This window comes from Zootoca vivipara, chromosome 14 (assembly GCF_963506605.1).
Source record: "Zootoca vivipara chromosome 14, rZooViv1.1, whole genome shotgun sequence".
Classification (NCBI taxonomy): domain Eukaryota; kingdom Metazoa; phylum Chordata; class Lepidosauria; order Squamata; family Lacertidae; genus Zootoca; species Zootoca vivipara.
The window spans coordinates 40,708,883-40,730,057 of record NC_083289.1 but is presented as its reverse complement, the minus strand read 5'-3'; the positions used below and the strand labels follow the sequence as shown (position 1 = coordinate 40,730,057).

The window sequence follows — 21,175 nt, the reverse complement described above, 5'->3', positions numbered from 1 at the left end:
CATGGAGGTAACTCTTGGAGGTTCCTACACACACATCTATCCATCCAGGCAAGACAGGAGTGTTATAACATTTCAAGAACACATTCCATCCAGGAACAGTGTGGAGAAGGACTGGGGGGAAAGGCCTTGTGGTGAAATATTTCATAGTGGAACAATTGGGGCCAGAGGCACCAGCTTGGGAGGGTGATATTGTGTGTGTGTCAAATGTGGGCATCGCGCCTCCCTAAGCTAAGCAGAAGCTTTCCAGGCTTTGGGAAGAAGGCGCCAGGCCTCTGACAGAAGAAGAAGAAGAGGAGGAGGAGGAGGAGGAGGAGGAGGAGGAGGAGGAGGAGGAGTTTGGATTTGATATCCCGCTTTATCACTACCTGAAGGAGTCTCAAAGCAGCTAACATTCTCCTTTCCCTTCCTCTCCTACAACAAACACTCTGTGAGGTGGGTGGGGCTGAGAGACTTCAGAGAAGTGTGACTAGCCCAAGGTCACCCAGCAGCTGCATGTGGAGGAGCGGAGACGCGAACCCGGTTCCCCATATTACAAGTCTACTGCTCTTAACCACTACACCACACTGGCTCTCTGACAGGATGCTGAAGTCCTCCTGCCTCCTTCCCAAAGCTGGGCAGGCTTTGGGAAGGTGGAAGGAGGGCTCTTGGACACTGTCAGAGCATCATGCCTCCCTCCCTAAGCTGTGTAGAAGCTTTCCAGGCTTTGGGAAGGAGGCGCCAGGCTTTAATACTTTAATACTCTAATTACAGGTGCGTAGCCATGTTGGTCTGCCGTAGTCGAAACAAAAAAAATAAAATAAAAAATAATCCTTCCAGTAGCACCTTAGAGACCAACTAAGTTTGTCATTGGTATGAGCTTTTGTGTGCATCTGAAGAAGTGTCCATGCACACGAAAGCTCATACCAATGACAAACTTAGTTTTTATTTTGTTTTAATACTCTAATTTACTGTGAACATTTAGGGGACTAGCCTAGCCCCCCTGGTCCACTGACCACATGCCACTGGTCCAAGGATGGGTGAGAGACAGAGCTCTGCAGGGTTACATTTGGCCTCCATGCCTGAGATTCCCCACCCTTGAGATTGACGGTGACGGATCACCCAAGCATAGACGTTGCACAACTCTACCACAAGCACATGGGAAAGTCAGGTCTAAGGACATACAAACCTTCCCTTACCACACACCCCTCACCACTCCAGCATCAGGTCTGTTCCAGAACCTTAAGGCCAAACTTGGGCATTTCAAGGAGATACAGCACCTGTTTTTTTAAAGGAGGGTTTCTATGTGAAAGTTAGCAATGCAGCAGGCAGGTCCTGATGCCACCATGTGTAACCTTTCCCCTCCCGCTGCTGCTGTTCATTGAAGTTTTTAATGGTTAATGATTTATTGTGTTTTCAATATTTTGTTGGAAGCCATCCAGAGTAGCTGGGGTAACCCAGTCAGATGGGCAGCATGTTGTTGTTGTTGTTGTTGTCGTCGTCGTCAAGAAATTCCACCCCAAAAAACTAAACAAAAAACTTGTTTAATGAACCACTGCTGGCCACAACACTGGTGATTCTAAAAGTATACAAGCAGAAGGCTTGTTTAAGGATTTACGACCTTTCAAGGTTATGATTCAAAGTGGGCTGAGGATGAGGCGATTAATCCGGCAACATCCCAGTGGGTTGTTGTTGTCCGTCCATCCCCCCCCCCAAAAAAAATGAAAGGGGGAACAGGTCCTTAATTCTCCTGCTCTTCAGCTCCAGCATATTTCACTGCTGAAATATGAGCAACTCCACTCAGCTGCGATGGAACGAGAAATTTCCTCCCAAGAGTTAGGGAGAGGCCCATAACTCACAGGGAGCACAGTAAGTTAAAAGTTTTCCTTTCCCTTTTGAAAAATGACCTCTCTGATTTGATCACGTGCTCAATTTATTGCCACACATGGACTCCTCTCCTCCCAACGTATTTGATAGGACTAGTTCACAGATCAGGGTAAAATGCCAGGTTGTAGAGTCAATCCCTGCTGTCCCCATTATGTGCCTTAGATCTTGGGCTGCTGCTGCTGCCAGTCAGTGGAGAGGCGACTGGGTTAGGTGAACAAATAATCTGGCTTGAAATAATAAGCCTAGAGCCGATTCCTTTGTAAAACGATAGCAAAAACCACGAAGGAGACAGTGTGGAACATGAGAAGCCACCTTACACTGAGTCAAGCCATTGGCTTGTCTAGCTCAATACTGTCTACACTGACTGGCAGCTACTCTCCAGGACAGAAGTGCCTCAGCTGGGGATGAAGAGCCACAGCATAGCCTTGCTGCCACTTACAAGGAAGATGAGAAGGAGGGAAGGGGCAGCCCAGACACCAGCCTGCTGTGGATGCATTGCCAGTAGTGCTCGATTGGCACCTTGCCCTACAGCCACTTCCCTGCTGCCGCACCCCTTTGTGGGGATCCCTTCAACAACAACAAAACATGCAAATTGAAGACCCTTTTTGATTTGCTAGATCTGGCTTTTGCTTCCTTCCTTCCTTCTAAAAACAGTAGCTGAGGGGGCTATCAAGGAAGGAAGGAAGGTAGGTAGGTAGATCAGGGGGCAGTTGCTATTAGTAGTGGAAGGCGGTGAAGACTCCTTCACTGGAGCTTTTTTAAGCAGAAGTTGGATGGTCATCTATCAGTTGTGGTTCCCTGCATTGCAGAGAGTTGAACTGGGTGGCCTTTTGTGGGGGGGGGGGTACGTGCAATTCCATGATTCTATGGCGGGGATGAGAAGCACCAACGCTTCCACCCATCCAAAGAGACTGCCTGGAATGGGTGGTCCTTAGGACCCTGAGGGCAGCCCGGGAAGACTGTGTGTGTGTGTGTGTGTGTGTGTGTGTGTGTGTGTGTGTGTATGTGTCTGTAATTCGAAGGTGGGCAGCGCCAGCCAGCATTGCGCTGCCTGGGGAAACTGATGATAAGCGCCTTAACCCATTGCGCGACTTACAGCTGCAGAAAAGAAGAAGATCCCTCCTCCTCCTCCTCCTCCTCCTCCTCCTCCTCCTCCTCCTCCTCCTCCTCCTCCTCCTCCTCTACCCTCCCCTTACACCGGCTAGGAAGACCATGTGCTGCCGCTGCTACTGATGCTCCCTCCTCCAGCGACTGGCGGCGAGACTGCCGAGCGTCTTCCCCGCGACAGGTGCTGCTGCCGGCTCTCTTCCGCGGCTGATGCTGGGATGCAGAGCGCTGGGTCTGGGAGGCTGATTCTGCCCTACATCCTTCCTGAGCGCTGCGAGGGGACCCGGGAGGTGCACGTCCAATGGAGCAAGATTACATCCACATGCACAATGGCTCTCTGCACGGCTGTGGCTTAGGATACGTACCTGTCGTCTACTACAGCTTGCTTCTTTGCCTGGGGCTACCAGGTAAGGCATCACTTGATGGGGGAAGAAGAAAAGAGATCGGGGGCGGGGAGCGGGGAGGCTGCTCCAAGCCCCAGGACGCTACCTGGACCACTCTAGAGAGGGAGCGATTCGATGGCAGCCCGTCAAAACTTGGCGCCTGCTCCTCCGTGACCAATGGCTTTCCCCTACCCAACCCCACACCTACTATTGTGAATCTTTAAGGATGTGTGGGGCAGGGGACGGGGAGGTGGTCTGCAAAAAGGTTTTTTTGGGGGAGGGGTCACAGTCTCTGTGCAGAGGACACAGTGGCTGGTTTCCATGAAGAGGGACCCTGTTGGGGCTCAAGTATAGGTGCCGGGGCTGAAGTTTGGGGAGACAACAGACAAGGTAGGATAGAGTGGGAGAGACAGAAGAGAGCCAGGGGCTGGTGAGGCGTGTTAACTCTGCAAACTTGGGGTTTAGCAAGTATTATTGGTAAGTGCTTCATCCTGCCTCAGATCAAAAGTTCGTCTGGTCCAGCGTCCTGCTTTGAACAGTGGCCAACCAGATGCCTCTGGGAAGCAGGGCAAAAAAGAAGCAGCCCTTTCTGTCTGTTAATCCCCCAGCAACTGGTGTTCAGTGATAGACTTCCCCTGAATCTGGAGGTTTTGTTTAGCCACCATCATGACTTATAGCCACCGATAGGCTCGTTACCTCCGTGAATCTGTCTAATCCTACTTTTGTTAAGATCTCCCCGTCCCCATTCATTGCCTTCCAAACCATGTCCCGATAAAAACTAAAGGGGCTTGCAGCACACTTCTATGCAGAGTGATTCGCATAAATCAGTGGGGGCAGATCTCGCCCACAATTACAGCCTGTGCGTGCTTACAGGTTTCCTGGCGTGCTGTTTTTGCCTCCCAACAAATGAGCTGTCCGTGGTGCTGACACAGCAATGACTGCTTTGAGAGAACACTTTTCTGGCTCGCGGTTCAAATGCATCAACTCTGTCTGCCAGAGAAGTGGTTTGAAAGTTGTTGGTTGCTGTTTTCTTTTATTTAAAAAAAATGCTTGGCAGATGCAAGGGAAATATGGGGTAAGGGGGAGAGAACAATAATATTGCCCACAATACCTGTGAAAATTAGAAATGCAGACCTCCGAGACAACCTTTGCAGGGTCTCGCCTCATTACTTGTGAACCATTAAGCCAGTTCTTTAGGGAGCGAAGTCTTCTCTGAGCACAACCGCAGGGGCTTTGAAGCCTTAGAAGCCCAAGGTTAAGGTCTTGTATCTGTGAAATTGTAGTGAAATGGCTTGTTATACTGTAAACTGCCCTGTGGTCCTCGAATTAAGGGCAGTATATAAATTTAATAAATAAAATAAATAATAAACAGCAAGAAGGGAAATATATATATACAGGGTGCTTTTAAGTTTTGGCAGAGGAACTTCCTCTCTACTGAATAACCACACCCAGCTTCCACCATGGCCAATTGCACTTAGAGGTTTTCATTTCTTAAGTAAACCAAGTGGATTAATGCTCTAGAGAGAATTAGCCTTGTTAGGACAGAGGTATTGAGTGTGAAAAATGAGCCGCTACAGAGAACTGGCAAAACATTTCACCCACATCACTCAGCAAGCTCCTTTGCTACATTTTTTTTTAATATCCTGTACTTCACTCAGGGAGCACGGGATGGAATTGATAACCTTCCCCCTTTTCATTCTCACAACAACCCTGTGAGGTAGGTTAAAAGTGAAGAGTGGCCGGCCCAAGGTCACTCAGTGTGTTTTGTTGCAGAGGGGAGATTAGAGCCCAAGGCTGCAATCCTATACACACACTTTCCTGGGAGGTAAGTCCTATTCAACTCAATGGGCTTTACTTCTCAGTCAGACATGGATAGAATTCCACTTCCAAGCCTCTTCAGGGCAACTCCAGCCCTTTAGCCACTACTCTATGCTGCCTCTCCACTCAGATTGTGGACAAAATAGGATTAGAGCTTCAGAAAAACCACATCATCCAATTGCCACCCCTGTGGATTTTATAACCAGATCATTTTAATAAGATCTGGTGGTCTGCTTTAAAAAAAAAAAAACAACCCACAATGCTGGTAAAAAGTGCAATTCAACAGCAACAGAAGCTAAAATTCAGACAGTTACCCTGCATAAACCAGCTTCAGAGTTATAACTCGACCAGTAAACTTCCAGACATTTTGTGGGGGTTGCAAAATGCAGAATGTCTTCCTTTTGAAAGGGAAAAAAAATAGTGATTCCTTAAAATCACTACATGGGTAAAGGTAAAGGGACCCCTGACCATTAGGTCCAGTCGTGAACGACTCTGGGGATGCAGTGCTCATCTCGCTTTACTGGCCAAGGGAGCCAGCGTACAGCTTCTGGGTCATGTAGCCAGCATGACTAAGCCGCTTCTGGCAAACCAGAGCAGCACACGGAAACGCCGCTTACCTTCCCGCCGGAGTGGTACCTATTTATCTACTTGCACTTTGACGTGCTTTTGAACTGCTGGGTTGGCAGGAGCTGGGACCGAACAACAGGTGCTCACCCCGTCGCAGGGATTCGAACCGCAGACCTTCTGATCGGCAAGCCCTAGGCTCAGTGGTTTAGACCACAGCGCCACGCGTGTCCCTTAAAAAATCACTGCATACCTGCTGTGAAAGAGCTTCCCATATGGGAGATGTCCTTTTCTTTTTCTATGTACATCATACTTTCCCTCCCAAGCCTGTCATCCAGTTCAATTACAGTAAGTACCATTAACAGTGCAATCCTATATACATGATACCTCAGTCGGTTGAGCATGGGACTCATAATCTAAGGCTTGTGGGTTCAAGCCCCATATTGGGCAAAAGAGTCCTGCATTTCAGGAGGTTGAACCAGATGTTTCGACTACGATTCTATGATTCTATGCCCAGTCCAACTGAGTTCAATGAAGCTTACTCTCAGGTAAACAGATATAGGATTGCAGCCTAAATGGGTTGTTCTGGTTTTTGCTTTTGCTTTTTAATAAGACTTCTTAACCATTCTTCACCATAAAATCCCAGAGCGGCTTACAACAATGAAGCAATACACAGTTATAAAAACAGACAAAACCATTATGATGATAAAGGAGGCAAAAGTTTTCCAAATGGAACAGGGTGGTATGAATTTGACAAAACAAGTGGGAACCCACAAAACAAAACACGTTGACTGTCAGAGGCTACGCTAAGCAGGTGTGTGTTGGGAAAGCTGTACAATGCATGACACCTCCATGAGGAGGGAGTTCCACAGTATAGGAGCTGCCACAGAAAATGTCCTCTCTTAGACCACCCTTCCCTACAATACTGAGGGTGGCAGAACTACCAAAAGAGACTCCCTATTAAGACCTGAGAAAATTAGAAGGGGTGAAAATGGCTTTTCAGGTATTTGGGACCTAACCTTTTGAAAGCTTTGTGGGATTGTAGTGGGATTATGAGGTTCCTACTTTAGAGTAGACACACCAGACAACAGCTGGATCCTTTTGAGCTGGGTCTGTCAAGTGGGGAATGGGGGAGAATTTTGTTTGTTTGTTTGTTTGTTATTGGATTGACATACTGCCTTCCGGCCAAAGCACCCAAGGTGGTTTGCAGCTTGAACATGAGAGCAAATACCTTTCTGACAGAATCCTCTCATGCCAAGAGGGAGATGGTGGGGGGGTTGCTTCCTGGCCTGGTGTTCCTTGCTTCTGCCTTCTCTCAGGGTATGCAGCCCCCAGGGAAGGTAGGATAGGAAAGAGCTTACCGTATTTAAAGGCTAACCTCCCAAACTCACACTTTCTGAAACAGTGAAAGAACCTAAACGCAGCCATCCTTAGAAACCCATTCTTCTCCGAATTTTGCAGCGCAGTTCTCCTGCCAAGGAATGCGTACAAAAATGCATCCACTGAGATGAAGTATCCAACTTTCAACATAGTCGTGAAAATAACATGCAAAAATGTGTTAAACGGCATAGCTTAAAATGCATATATTAGGCAAAAAGCCATACTGAAATGCTGATAAATTTTCACGAGGACTTTCTCCCACCCCCGAGGGGATTCAGAGAATGATGTGGAACTCAGCTAATATTTGTGATTCTAAGCTGTTTTAAACTACTTTTAATGTTGTGTTTCGATGTTGTAACCCACCCTGGGACCTTGGAGTGAAGGGTGGCAAAATGATGATGATGATGATGATGTTAAGATTGAGGAAATGAGGTTCTGAGAGAAACAAGAAAAGACAGCTTCACCCATTCTCAAGTGACAGGCATGTTTTCATAGCAATACAGCTGCCTTATATTGAGTCAGAAGACAATTTCATCTAGCTAACTACAGGCTACACTGACTGGCAGGGTTTCAGCAGCGGAAACTCCCAGCCCCTCCATGGAGGTGGTGGGGATTGAACCTAAGACCTTCTGCATGCCAAGCAGATGCTCCACCGCTGAGCTACACCCTTCCCTGGTGACCACAGAATGCTGACTATTTGGGGTGCAGGTGAAAAAAAATGGGCAGGAAAAGGGAGTATTGTGGGAGGGAGCACGGCTGCCTGGCTCGAGCAATGGCCAGGAGCACTCCAAGCTGCAACATTTTGTTGCAGGTTCTACTAGTCAGGTTGGGTCAGGACCTGATCCAAGGTGGGTCACGACATGAGCACAACCACCATGCAAATATATGGTAAAAGATTAAGAAATTGGTCCCCAAAGGTATGTTTGGGTTAAAGATAATTCCTGGGTCTGAAAAGGTTGGAGATACCTGGTCTAGAGATACCCAGTGGAAGGGAGGTGACCTGTGTGACCTTGGCAAAGGAACAAACAGGAGGGGCATTGTTAACTGAGGGTTTTTTTGGGAGGGGGGGGATTCCTAGCAATGGACGACATCAGCCAGTAGACAAACACCAGAGCGCTTGCACACAGGCACACGAACATTTGCTTCCACTGCAACTGAAGCAGACTAGACAGCCAGCCTTAGCAGCTAGACCAAGTCCTGGAGATTTTGAGGAGGCTTAATTATCAACTCCCTCTCAGAAATGATATATACCCTCTAAAGTGCCTCCCCCTCCACAGACACACATACAGGACCATTAAATCCAGAGATTACAATTAGCTAGCTGCACTGCTGTTGGGTTTTCAAGATCATCAAGGTCTTGTTCTCCGCCTGTTTTGTGGATCTGGAGAAGATTTCATTATGTCAAGCGCAGCCAAGCCTTCCAGAATAGCTAAATGGTGTGTTTTTGAAACACCATTCATTATAGAAAGAAAATCTGCTGCATATTGATCTGGCTGGGCAAGCAAGGCTTTGGAAGTGCCGTGTCATTTGCATCATCTTTATTTGTCAATGATTAATAGATAAAGATATAAAGGATATGCTCGCCCTTGCCTAATAGCATATCATTGAAATGCAAGGATGGAGGCTCTGCTTACTGACTTACAAATCCTTCGCTCAATGTGGAAGCGCTGCTGTTGCAAACAATACTTTATTGGCTCTTAAGCTGCAATTGCTCATTTTGGAAGCCGGCATTGCAAATTCTGCATTGCTGGGTAGTTAATCATGCCGTTGTTACTCTGCGTATATACACTGAAATATTAAGTATGCCCCCTCTCCCTCTCTCCCTCCCTCCCTCTCTCCCTCTCTCTCTACACCTCCCTCCTTTCCCATCTGGAATTGTATGCCAAGAATGCAGATGAAATGTTCCTAGAGGGGGAGATGAAAACAGAGTGGATACGTCCACCCAGCAGGTTCGCTCTGGCTAAAATCGAGCATCTTTTTTCCTCAGTATCTGAGGATGGGGGCAGGGAAGGGGAACCTCCTACCAAAGGGGAAGGTTGGGTCTGCCTCTTGGGTCTCCTCTCACACAGGAGCCAGGATAGCTGTTGACAGAATTGATCGAGTCCACCTTAAGAAGCTGAGTGCAGAAAGTTAATAGAAAGCAATCAGACACCACCTGTATCTTCCTGAAAGGAGCTGAATGACAAGGAACATAGGAAACCCGCCTTATATTGAGGCTGGCCATTGTGTCTATCTACCATGGCAGTGGTGGCTGGTGCCCATTGGGGCTGGCAGGGCGAAAGCCAGGGAGCCCAAACAGGAGGGGGAGCCAGAGCCAATGATAGATTGATCCAGCAAATTCTAGGGTTATCCTCATCCTCCTCTCTGCTGTACTCTGCAGCAGAAAAACCAAGACTAAGGAGGCAGAAGCTGACAGCCACAACTACCCGCTGGAATGGTTGCAGGTAAGAAGGCAGACAAGTCAGAGCTGGCTGGGGTTTGTAGGGCAGTTCCATGTTTTCCCTAATGGACCAGTCTGTACTGCAGCTCTACACTGATCAGCAGGGTTTCATGCAAAAGACATCCCTGGAGATGCCAGGGATTAAACATGGGACCTTCAGCATACAGGCCTCCCACTCTTGAGAGGCTTGGGGGAAATCGCTGAAGAATTCCCCCTTGGTTTCTTTCCACTGCAAATATCGGATAGGTAGTTCTTCTGAAGGAACAGCAGCTTTATTGTGGCTTAAGCTCTCATGGGCTAGAGTCAGAAGGGGTGTGCAAATATCTCTGTGTGTGATACACCTATACAGACAAACACGCATGCTCCCTCTCCTTGGACAACATTGGTGGCCTGTCTTTCTGCAGAGGCTGAATGAATTCAATTAGGAGCGAGGGCACTGCTAACGAAGTGATCAAAAGAGACCACAAGGATCCCACGCACGGCAACGGCGCATGCACTTCCAAAGCCTCAATTCGGGAATGTCATCTGAGGACAGGATTTCCATTGCTAGCTTCCACAGCTGTACATGTACTGTACAGTATGCTGAGCATGGAAGAAATGTGGGGATTTCATTTCAGGCTTGCGATAAGACAAGGACAGCTTGAGCCGCTGAGTTATTGGCAGGGAGGGTTTGTGCAGATGTGCTGGGGAACAGGACATTTATCTAAGGCAGGGGTGGGCAGATGGTAGATCTGGTCTGGCTAGTAAATTGCTGGGTGATCTGCATCAGCGAAAGGTTTCTGGCTTCCAGTCACACACAGCAACAACCAAAGCCTCTCTCCACCACCCCTAAATTAGGCAGCTGGAAATCTCGGACGTAGATTTCAATGTGCATTTGGAGGTTATCTCACTGTATGAAAGGGGCCGTAGCTCAGCGGTAGAACATCTCACATGCATGCCAAAAGCCACAAACTCAATCCCTTGCATCTCCAAGTAAGACAAATAAAGAGAGGTTAGACAAATATATGGAGGACAATGGCTACTAGCCATGATGACGACTATGTTCTGCCTCCACAGTGAGAGGCAGTAATGCTTCTCAATGCCAGTTGCTAGAAACTGCAAGAAAGGAGAGAGTTCATGTGCTCAGGTCCTGCTTGTGGGTTTACCCCAGGCATGTGGTTGGCTCCTGTGAGAACAGGATGCTGGACTGAATGGGCCATTAGCCAGATCCATTAGGGATCTTCTTTTGTTTTTAAGAATCTACAGCTCCCAGAATTCCTTGGAGGACTCCATGGCTGTTTAAAGTGGTGCCGTCATGCTTTAAATGTATGGTGTGAATGCGTTGGTATATAAGCATTTGGATAATGAGTTCACCATCAGTATATAGGAGATGAAAGAGGGAGAATGATAATGTTTCTCTCTGTCTGCTTTCTCTATATGGCAGCTAGAATGGAGGTCAGTGATGGGGAAAGCTTTGCCTGGTGAATTTCTGCCTGCCAGAGAAGAGCCGAAGCCTTGGGTTGCAGGACTGACAGATATCGAAGAGCAATTTATTATTCCTTCACATCAACCAGGGCTCGTGAAAATTGTGCCAAATGATAATGCTCTGAGGCTCAGAAAGAGGGACAAATGACGGCTTATGTGGTTAAAAAGTGAGATAGTGTCTATTTTTGTTGCAAGGGTAAAAGATCCATAAAAATGGCTCAGAGGGAGGTTAAAAAAGTAGCAGGTGGTAGGAAGGAGTATGCATTAAAGACACTTAGCCCTGGTCAATACCATGAGTCTGGCAAGAGTGTCTGCTAAGCTGCCACTGTTTTAAAATACAATTTCCATGGGATGGAAGAGCTGTGGTGGCAGATGTTGTTTAATTTCAGGCAGCAGGGAAACAGCAGCGCATTGGGCACAACTTGGAAGCAAGCCTGTGGTCTCGAGCTTTGAGTTTCTGCAAGGAAGCGCCGGCTGATTGTTTTGCTAAGCCAAGGTCAGAGCAGTGATCGCCAGCTGCTGAAATGAGCAAGGCACACGATGTTGGAAGTACAGCCATTTTGCACAGTAATAACAACCTCGAAGGAGTCTTATGCCCAACAGGCATGCCTGGGTTCCTCACACTGCATGGTATCGGCACATGGATGGACAGAATGTGCTCGTCGGAAGGAATCTCCACGAGGATCGTTCAGATGATATGGGTTTGTTCCACCTGGAGAAGAGAAGGCTTAAGAGGAGACACACCAGGTGCCTTCAAATATCTGCAAGACTGTCACGTGAAGGAAGCAGACTTCTTCTCCATGCACCTCTGTGTTGCTCAGAGTGCAAGATTAGAGCCAATAGGTGGAGACTGCAAGGAGAAGATTTTGGCTAAACGTTAGTAGGAGGTTCCTAATTGTAAGAGCTGTTCAACAGTGGTATGGACTGCCTAAGGAGGGGGTGGGCTCTTCTTTGCGAGAGGTATTTAAGCAGAGATGGGGCAGCTTCTGGGATGCTGTTGTTCCAACATCCCTGCGTTGAACAGGTAGTTGATCTCGACCCTTTGGCCTGCCAGACATCCTTTGTCTGCCGTTTACATAATCTGGACACTGGCCATGTTGGTTGCTGGAGGGCCACAGTTTTCCCATCCCTGGACTAGGTAAGAACATTAGAAGAGCCTAATGGATCAGGCCAAAGGTCCACAGAGTCCAGCATTGTGTTCTCATAGTGTCTATGGAAAGCTCACAAGTAGGATCTGAGCGCAGTAGCACATATGGAGATGCAGGGTTTGCTGTCCCTGGGAATTTCAATGGTCTTCACTGGGTTGTTTTAGAATTTTCCTACTTTAAGCATTTACCTCCTTGAAATAAAATTGCATGTCTGCAAAAAGTGAGGTTCCCCCAAATCAGTTCATCCCTGCCTCGTGTGCTTTAGTGACCTTTAGCTTCCATGCCTGGGTATTGGAAACAGAAGGAATGGTAAGCAGCATAGCTGATTTTTTTTTTTTTTTTTGCCCTTTTGCAGGTCTATCTGATTAACAGAACCTACATAGATTGCACACACACATACCCAATGTTCTAAAAGGCATTGTTTGGTGCAAGGTTTTGCTGCAAACAATGATGGATTGTGGTCCAACTTGGGAAAGGAAAGATGACCTTGGGGCTTGGATCAGGGATGGAGGACAGGTTGGATGAGTCAGTTGCTTAGCAGCCAACTTTTTCCTTCCCTTACCTCAGGCACTGTTATATATCCGCATGGCAAGCACATCATTTAACAACAAAAGCGCTGGGTAATTTCTCCCCCTTTGTACGAGATGCTCAAGCTGCAACAGAGAACAAAGCCAGGACTCCGCTAGATCAGTGCTTCTCAAACTATCTGAGGGCAACAACAAAAAATTACCGGTGTGCTAGGGGCCAGTGCCACATTTGGTCCCTGAATTGTCCCACCCAAACTGGGCTGTGGTGGAGTCGCTGCAGACTAGCACCCAATGGCCTGTGGACCAGCATTGGTCTGCAGGCCAGCACCTTGAGTATCACAGCTCTAGATGGCCTGCTTTTTGAGCATTCATCCTGATTTGCTTGCACAAAACTTCCAGGGAGGTGAGGGCAGAGGAGAAATTCAGTTCAGTTCACCTTTATTTTTATTTTTTTAAAATATATTTTTATTAATTTTCCAATTAAAACCAATTATATCACATTCATTATTTCAAATTATACACATATATATCAATCAAACCGAATGTTATGCCAAATCATCTAGAAAAATTTTTTGGGTTCCCATGCTTCAAGAAATTGGGGATTCCTCGCAACCGTCCACTGCCGTCTTTTTTCTAAAGTTCAAATCGTCTCTCCGAGTTCATAATAATCCAGATCTTTCCCTTACAGTCACATAGATGTTTTCCTCTTTCAACCGATTATTTCCCAGCTGCTGAGATAAATGTCAAACAAAGTTTCACAAATGTTCTTTCTCCTGTGTGAGTTAATCAGTCCAGCCTCCCCATAAATCTTCTTGGTCTGGAGCGTCCCTATTGCGTCGACTCTCAACACGAAGCAGCACCATCTTAAAAAAACTCAAATCACTTTCGTTTTCTCTCATAGATTAACGATCTTTATAAAATTTACAGCTTTTCCAGGCAGAAGAACCAGACCTCACACCATGCATAGACTCTTGGTAAATTAATGGATCTCCTTGCCCTATAGCTGAACTTAGCTTCAGGTCACTGCTCCAATTCAAAGTGCGTCACAACTCATAAATCCTCCGAACGCGTCCAGGCACTCCTCCCATCCAACTAGAGGGGGGCTTTTCTCGTCAGCAACTCCTCATCTTCAAAAAATATACTCAATAACAACAGTTTATAAAGTTCAACTCACACAGTCTTTTGCTTCTCTTTCACTCCAAACAAGCCAGGACATCACGTCTGGGAAGGTACGAAGTAACTCATATGAAAAAAAATAAAAAAGAAAGACTCGCTTCCCTTATCTCTCCGTCCCCATCAATCCTTCTTCCAGATGAAATACAGCCTTTAACTCCTCACCCTCAGCAGCATAGATTTCTCGGCAGTAAACGGCGCTTCTGCCCCTCCTTCTGAAGTATGTCCATAGATTTAAGCCTAATTATCTTCTTTAATCATGGAAATCCCCGCCATGCAGATTAGCGTCCGGGAGTCCTGGCCCTCGTAAGTGCTTCAGCCCAAGCTCCCCCCACTCCATAAACAGTCGGAGTGGGTCTGGGGGCATCGCGGGCCAGCGGCCCCTCTCCGTAACCCCCGGAGAGGGTAGGGGGTTGCCATTTACTCCCCTAGCAACCGCCAAATTCCTTACGAAGGTCAGAGGGATGGAAAACAGGTCCGCCATTCCTGCAGGCGGAAACCGGAACCCAGTTCAGTTCACCTTTAAAGGTGAACTTTCCTAACTTGCTCTGGCAATATGTAAACTCAAAACACCCCAGTCCTCCAGAATTCACACTTCTTGGGATTTTGCAATGCAAATCTCCCACTGAGTTGTCAAAAATTGCATATGCTTGGGCAACATATGCATATATATGCTTATACTGTATTCACTTTAAAAATGCAATATATTAGGGGAAATTGCTTTGCAAACGTATGTATCAATTAGGCAAAATTACATACAAAATTGTGTATATGAGGAGAAATATTTGCTTTAAATGCTGATGAATTTTCATGGGGGCTTGCTTTTTTAAAGAAACAAATGCAAACTGATGTGGAAGAGCTGGATTTAATATTGGGGAAATGTAGTAGCAGTGATTTTACTTGTTTAGCTATAAGGCATAGCAACAATAACAACCATACAGAATTGAACCACAAATCTGGCTCTTAATTTCCTGACTGCCAACATAAACGGAGAAACACACCAAGTAACATGGTTTTACTTGTCTTACAGCAAAAGAACAAAAAAAAACCCACATGAACTCACTTGGTGTAACACAATTCTTATTGTGGCTATACTCAGACAGATATATTTTTTTCATGGCGAGCTTTAGAAAAAGAACACTGGGTAATATACTCCTCTATTGCTGCTTTGCAGAACACAGAGTAATTTTTTATAGCAGCCATCAAGAAAGGCAGAGGGCATAATACTAGGGCTTTGTTCTGTGAAAGCAATTCTACATGAAACCCTAGCAATTAACTTCAGATAGCTGCCCTGATGGTCTGTCTAAATACATGAATACATTAGGAAAATGAGAAACTGAGAGAAACCAAAACTGACACATTGCTCCACCCAACCACTGTTGAACAGGTGGGTCTTACCACCAGAAAGCTCTTCCTAACATTTAGTTGGAATTTCCTTTCTTGTCCTTCGGAGCCATTGGTTCAGGTCCTACCCTCCAGAGCAGCAGAAAACAAACTTGCTCTATCTTCCATGTGACAACCTTTTAGATATTTGAAGACAGCTATCATATCTCCTCCCAGTTCATAGCTGCCAAGTTTTCCCTTTTCTCGCGAGGAAGCCTATTCAGCATTAGGGAAAATCCCTTTAAAAAAGGGATAACTTGGCAGCTATGTCCCAGTTCCCCTCTTTTCCAGGCTAAACATACCCAACTCCTTCAACCATTCCTCATAAGGCTTGGTTTCCAGACCCTTGATCATATTCTTCGCCCTCCTCTGCAGACGTTCCAGCTTGTCAACATCCTCCTTAAACTGTGATGACCTCTGTAGACTATATCTTTTATTGAAAAGATGTGTGTGTGTGTGTGTGTGTATATATATATATATATATATATATATATATATATATATATATACACATACATACACATCCTTTATTGAAAATACATTCTGATTTGTTTGTGGGGCATATATACATCTTCCTGTTCATCAGTCTTTCACCCCACACTTCTCAACGCATTTCCCTATCTGCAAAAAGGTCCACTGGCTTGCTTCTCAAAGGGGATTTGTTGTGCTAGGGTGGCAATACCGGTTTGACCCATTTTAATTGCACAGACCTAACTTTCCAGTATGCACTTGAATTCCTCTTGCAAAATACCGACGGTCTTCAGGCGCTCTTCTTCTTCACTCAGACAATAGGAAACAGACAGCTCTTGTTCATCTCAGACTTGCCACTTACCATCTGCACATGATTGGTGAGAGAAAGCTGCATCATTTCCATTTGCAGAACAAAAAAAGCAACCAAGGAGTGCTCTCTGTTCCTTTTGATGAGTGGAGGAAACTGCTGGCTATCTGCCAGAGCACCCCTGTGTTCATCCTTATAGGGCATGCATCACACACTCGATTGCAGAGTGAGAACAAGACCAGGCAATAGCTCATACCTGAAACTCATGGTATTTCAAGAGAGTCACACTGACATTTGCCTCTGGTAGGTGGCACCCAAACTGAAAACATGGGCTTACTTTGCTTGGTGAGGATTGATGCCTCAGAAGGGATCGCAAAAGATCACTGGCTTCTTGGGACAACAGGATAAACAGCCATCTTTGCCTAGGGATCTCACTAAATTCATAGGCAAGAATATAAGAGGCTAGGTTAATTGCTCCAGGTTAGAGAAGGAATACAAGAGGCTAGGTTAATTGTTCCAGGTTAGACAAGGAATATAAGAGGCTAGGTTAATTGTTCCAGGTTAGTCAAGGAATATAAGAGGCTAGGTTAATTGTTCCAGGTTAGACAAGGAATATAAGAGGCTAGGTTAATTGTTCCGGGTTAGACAAGGAATATAAGAGGCTAGGTTAATTGTTCCAGGTTAGACAAAGAATATAAGAGGCTAGGTTAATTGTTCCAAGTTGGACAAAGAATATAAGAGGCTAGGTTAATTGTTCCAGGTTAGACAAGGAATACAAGAGGCTAGGTTAATTGTTCCAGGTTAGACAAGGAATATAAGAGGCTAGGTTAATTGTTCCAGGTTAGACAAGGAATATAAGCGGCTAGTTTAATTGTTCCAGGTTAGACAAGGAATATAAGCGGCTAGTTTAATTGTTCCAGGTTAGACAAGGAATATAAGAGGCTAGGTTAATTGTTCCAGGTTAGACAAGGAATATGAGAGGCCAGGTTAATTATTCCAGGTTAGACAAGGAATATAAGAGGCTAGGTTAATTGTTCCAGGTTAGACAATTAGGGTTCACACAACTTTCTTAGATGGAACGTAAGAGGCACTTTTGCCCCAGGTTAGACTATTTTCCCACCTATACCGAAATTGTCTCCTGCAGGTCAGGGTCCGGGTCCAAGTTAGTGGAGTTTGCAACAAGTGTCAGGCAAGTGGCAAGGTCAGAGCAGCCCATGGTCAGGTTTGGCTGAGGCAGGAGATCCAGTATGTAGTATGCCAAGCACAGAGTTGGTATATTAACTTTTTAGTTCTGTATACTGATTTACTTGCTTGCTTTTTGTTGGCTTATTCAATAGGCAAAGAAACCCATGACAAACTACAAAGCCAGCTATATCAGAATCACCAATAAGACACATCTAAAAATGACTATATTGTGACTGTATTTTTTATTATTAAAAAAATGTTTTCTTTTACAGTGTCTGTGGACCTAGATTGAGCTAAAATGGATCTCCAGATCTAAGGCAAAAGAGTTAGTGCAAGAAGCTTATGCCCTGGATTCTAGCGAGCCTTATCTCTCCCCTATCTTAATGACAAGTCTATGGGCTTATTTGTTTTATCTATTTGTTTTATAGATGTTTATCTAGCTTTTCAGCAGACCTTTCTCACCAAGTGGCAAATGTAACACACTTTAATGAAACAAAAAAGCACAGTTTAAAACTTAACACTAACCTTAACAATAACCAACACACACACAAAACACCACAATTCACAGTCATGAGGGGGGGAACCAATTTCAGCAGTGTGGAGGCAGTGTGGTGTAGTGGTTAGAGTGGCAGGCTGGGACCTGGGAGACCAGGGTTCAAAACCCAACTTGGCCATGATGCTCACTGGGTGACCTTGATCTAGTCACTGCCTCTCAGCCTAACTTACATCACTGGGTTGTTGTGGGGGATTAAATGAGGATGGGGAGAAGCATCTGGGCCACCTTGGGTTTGCAGGGAAAGGTGAGCTATTAATGCAACAAATAAATTCCTTCCACTTAAAATCAGTCTACAAAACATCAGTCCAGGGATGAGGCCTGCCTGAGCTCCCTTGGAAGTTGGGATGGGGGAGAAATTTGATTCAGTTTGCTCCCAAAGGTGCATACAATCTCATCTCCCCATGTCTGTTAAGAAACGGGCAGCTACATTTCTGCCTGGTGGTATCTATTAGACCAGGCATCCCCAAACTGCGGCCCTCCAGATGTTTTGGCCTACAACTCCCATGATCCCTAGCTAAGAGGACCAGTGGTCAGGGATGAAGGGAACTGTAGTCCAAAACATCTGGAGGGCCAAAGTTTGGGGGTGTCTGTATTAGACCAAGCAGATCTAATAGCAAAAATGTGTTAGCTTGAGTGTTGAGAGATGGATTATGAGCAGCGATCGAAAGGATTTCCTTTAGCAAAGCGATGGTGCTCAACTACCAAGACATGAAAATTATCTGGCAATCCATTTAAGCACCAAAAACCCATTTTCAAAGCTGAGTAGGAGCCGCTTCTGATGGAACAGAAAAGCACAGTGAGCAAGAAGCTTAATGACGGGCCAGTCATGGAGTCGTAGAATTGGAGAATCGTAAGGGACACCAAGGGTCATGTAGTCCAACCCCTTACAGTGCAGGAATCACAGCTAAAGCATCCTGGGCAGAGGGCCACCCAACCTCTGTTCAAAAACCTCCAATGAAGGAGAGTCCGCCACCTTCTGAGGGAGTACTGTTCCACTGTTGAACAGCTCTGGCCATCAGAAAGTCCTTACTCATGTTTAATTGGAATCTCCTTTCTTGCAAATTGACTCCATTGGTGCGGGTCTTACCCTCTGGAGCAGCAGAAAACAAGATGCATCTTGGGAACTGCTGTGCCAAATTGGGCAACAATATCTCAAGAGGCGTCCAAATGCATAGAGACAGGCAGAGTGATGGACAAACAACTATCCAAAATATATTATGGAAAATATTTCTGGGAAATGAAGCTTAAAACGGCATTTAGAAATCTAAGAGGATGAGCGGTAAATGTCAGGCCATAAGTGGCAAATAATATGCATTCAAGCTTTCACTAGAAGGTGGATATAAGGACATAATTTCTGTTGCTCCCGTCATTTCCCTTGCTTCTTATTCGGAGGAATCCTCCTAATTATTCTTGATTGCCTTTTCAAGGCCAATCAGCACGATCTGGAGTTTAACATTAAATGTGGTGCATTTAGCTCCGCAGAAGTACTAATTGCTGTACACATAGGAAAATGTCAATACTTGGCAGCATGCGCTGTTGGTAAACCAAACCTCTGTGCTTTTGTTCATGCACTAATTAAATGGGCTTCAGCAAGTGTGGGTGGGTAGAGATTTGCATGAGGCTGAGCCAGCAGGTTTTGCAGGGAGGGTGGAATTAAATCAGGGCCCAATTAAAGAGCGTGTCCTGGATCCATGAAACACATCTCCTCCTCTTCCAACACTGAGATCAAGAAAGCTGTGGCCCTCCCATTGTTGGACTACAACTCCCATCAGCCCCTGCCAGCATGGGCAGTGATCAAAGATGACGGAGATTGTAGTTCAGCAGCATCTGGAGTGCACCCGTTTCCTCACCTCTGATTTTGATTCCTAGACAAGTCCATGTTTTATTCCAAATTTCTTTATATCATGCCCCATCCCTGAAATTAGAGATGACAACCTCTGCTTGGAAAAGGACCCACAGGCAGGCAGGTGGGGTTTGGGGGGGGGGCAGAACCCCATCAGTTCCATTGGACCAGCCTCCCTTTCTCCTGTAAAGCTAACAAAACTCTCCTCTCTCTCTCCCTCCCTTCAGCTAACATTTTGACCGTCATCATTTTGTCCCAGCTGGTGGCACGCAGGCAGAAGTCCTCCTACAATTACCTTTTGGCTCTGGCAGCCGCTGACTTGCTGGTGCTCTTCTTCATTGTCTTTGTTGACTTTTTATTGGAAGACTTCATCTTGAAAAAGCAAATGCCAGAGGTCCTGGACAAAATCATCGAGGTCTTGGAATTTTCGTCCATCCACACATCCATTTGGATTACTGTGCCCCTGACCATTGACCGCTACATTGCTGTCTGCCACCCTCTCAAATATCACACGGTTTCTTACCCAGCCCGCACTCGGAAAGTCATTGTCAGCGTTTATATCATTTGCTTTCTGACCAGCATCCCTTACTACTGGTGGCCCGATATTTGGAAAGAAGACTACACAAGCACACTGGTCCATCACATCCTCATCTGGATCCATTGCTTCACTGTCTACTTGGTGCCCTGCTCCATCTTCTTCATCTTAAATTCCATCATCGTGTGCAAGCTTCGCCAGAAGTGCAATTTCCGCCTGAGAGGCTATTCCACTGGGAAAACCACCGCCATCTTGTTTACCATCACCTCCATTTTCGCCATCCTTTGGGCTCCAAGGATCACCATGATCCTCTATCACCTTTACGTCTCGCCAATACACAACAGCTGGTCGGTCCACATTGTCTCCGATGTTGCCAACATGCTGGCGCTGCTGAACACGGCCATCAATTTTTTCCTGTACTGTTTCATCAGCAAGCGCTTCCGCACAATGGCAGCCACAACGCTCAAGGCTTTCTTTAAGTGCCAGAAGCAACCTGTCCAATTCTACACAAACCATAACTTTTCCATAACTAGCAGTCCCTGGATATCTCCAGCCAACTCCCACTGTATCAAAATGCTGGTTTACCAATACGATAAGAACGGAAAGCCTATAAAGATATCGCCGTGATAGTCACCCAAAAGGTTTCCCAAACGGGGGAAAGTTCTTTTCAAGCGGTTACGTCAATGGGCTGCGACTGGCCGGAGGAGCAATGGTCACTGCTAAGAGTGGCTGTTGGGTTTAATTTCTCTCCCAGAGTCAGGGGAGTTGGCTAGAACTGTTAACAGGAGCCGTTGATATTGGGGAGATCGAAAGAGGCAGCAAAGCAGTTATATCTCCTACAGGGCCTTGAAAAAAGAGGCTCTCTCTGAAGTGGCAGTTAGATGTCCGAGCACTGGTGCCATGCAACATAGTTGGTGATAATAAGCCACTGCGAAGTGTACCTGAATGAACTTATGTTCTAACCAAGCATACACCTGTACTGAACGTTTTCTCTCTATATATACATATATAAATATATATTTGATGGG

At 45.9% G+C, this 21,175-nt stretch overlaps 1 protein-coding gene across 1 annotated transcript; it reads left to right on the top strand.

Annotated features, from left to right (window-relative positions):
* Nucleotides 1-3,271: 3,271 nt before the first annotated feature.
* GPR139 (G protein-coupled receptor 139) lies at nt 3,272-20,774 on the top strand. Its single transcript, XM_035132234.2, has 2 exons — nt 3,272-3,377; nt 19,840-20,774. Exons 1-2 carry the CDS (start codon nt 3,272-3,274, stop codon nt 20,772-20,774), a joined length of 1,041 nt encoding a protein of 346 aa, XP_034988125.1.
* The last annotated feature ends 401 nt before the right edge of the window (nt 20,775-21,175 follow it).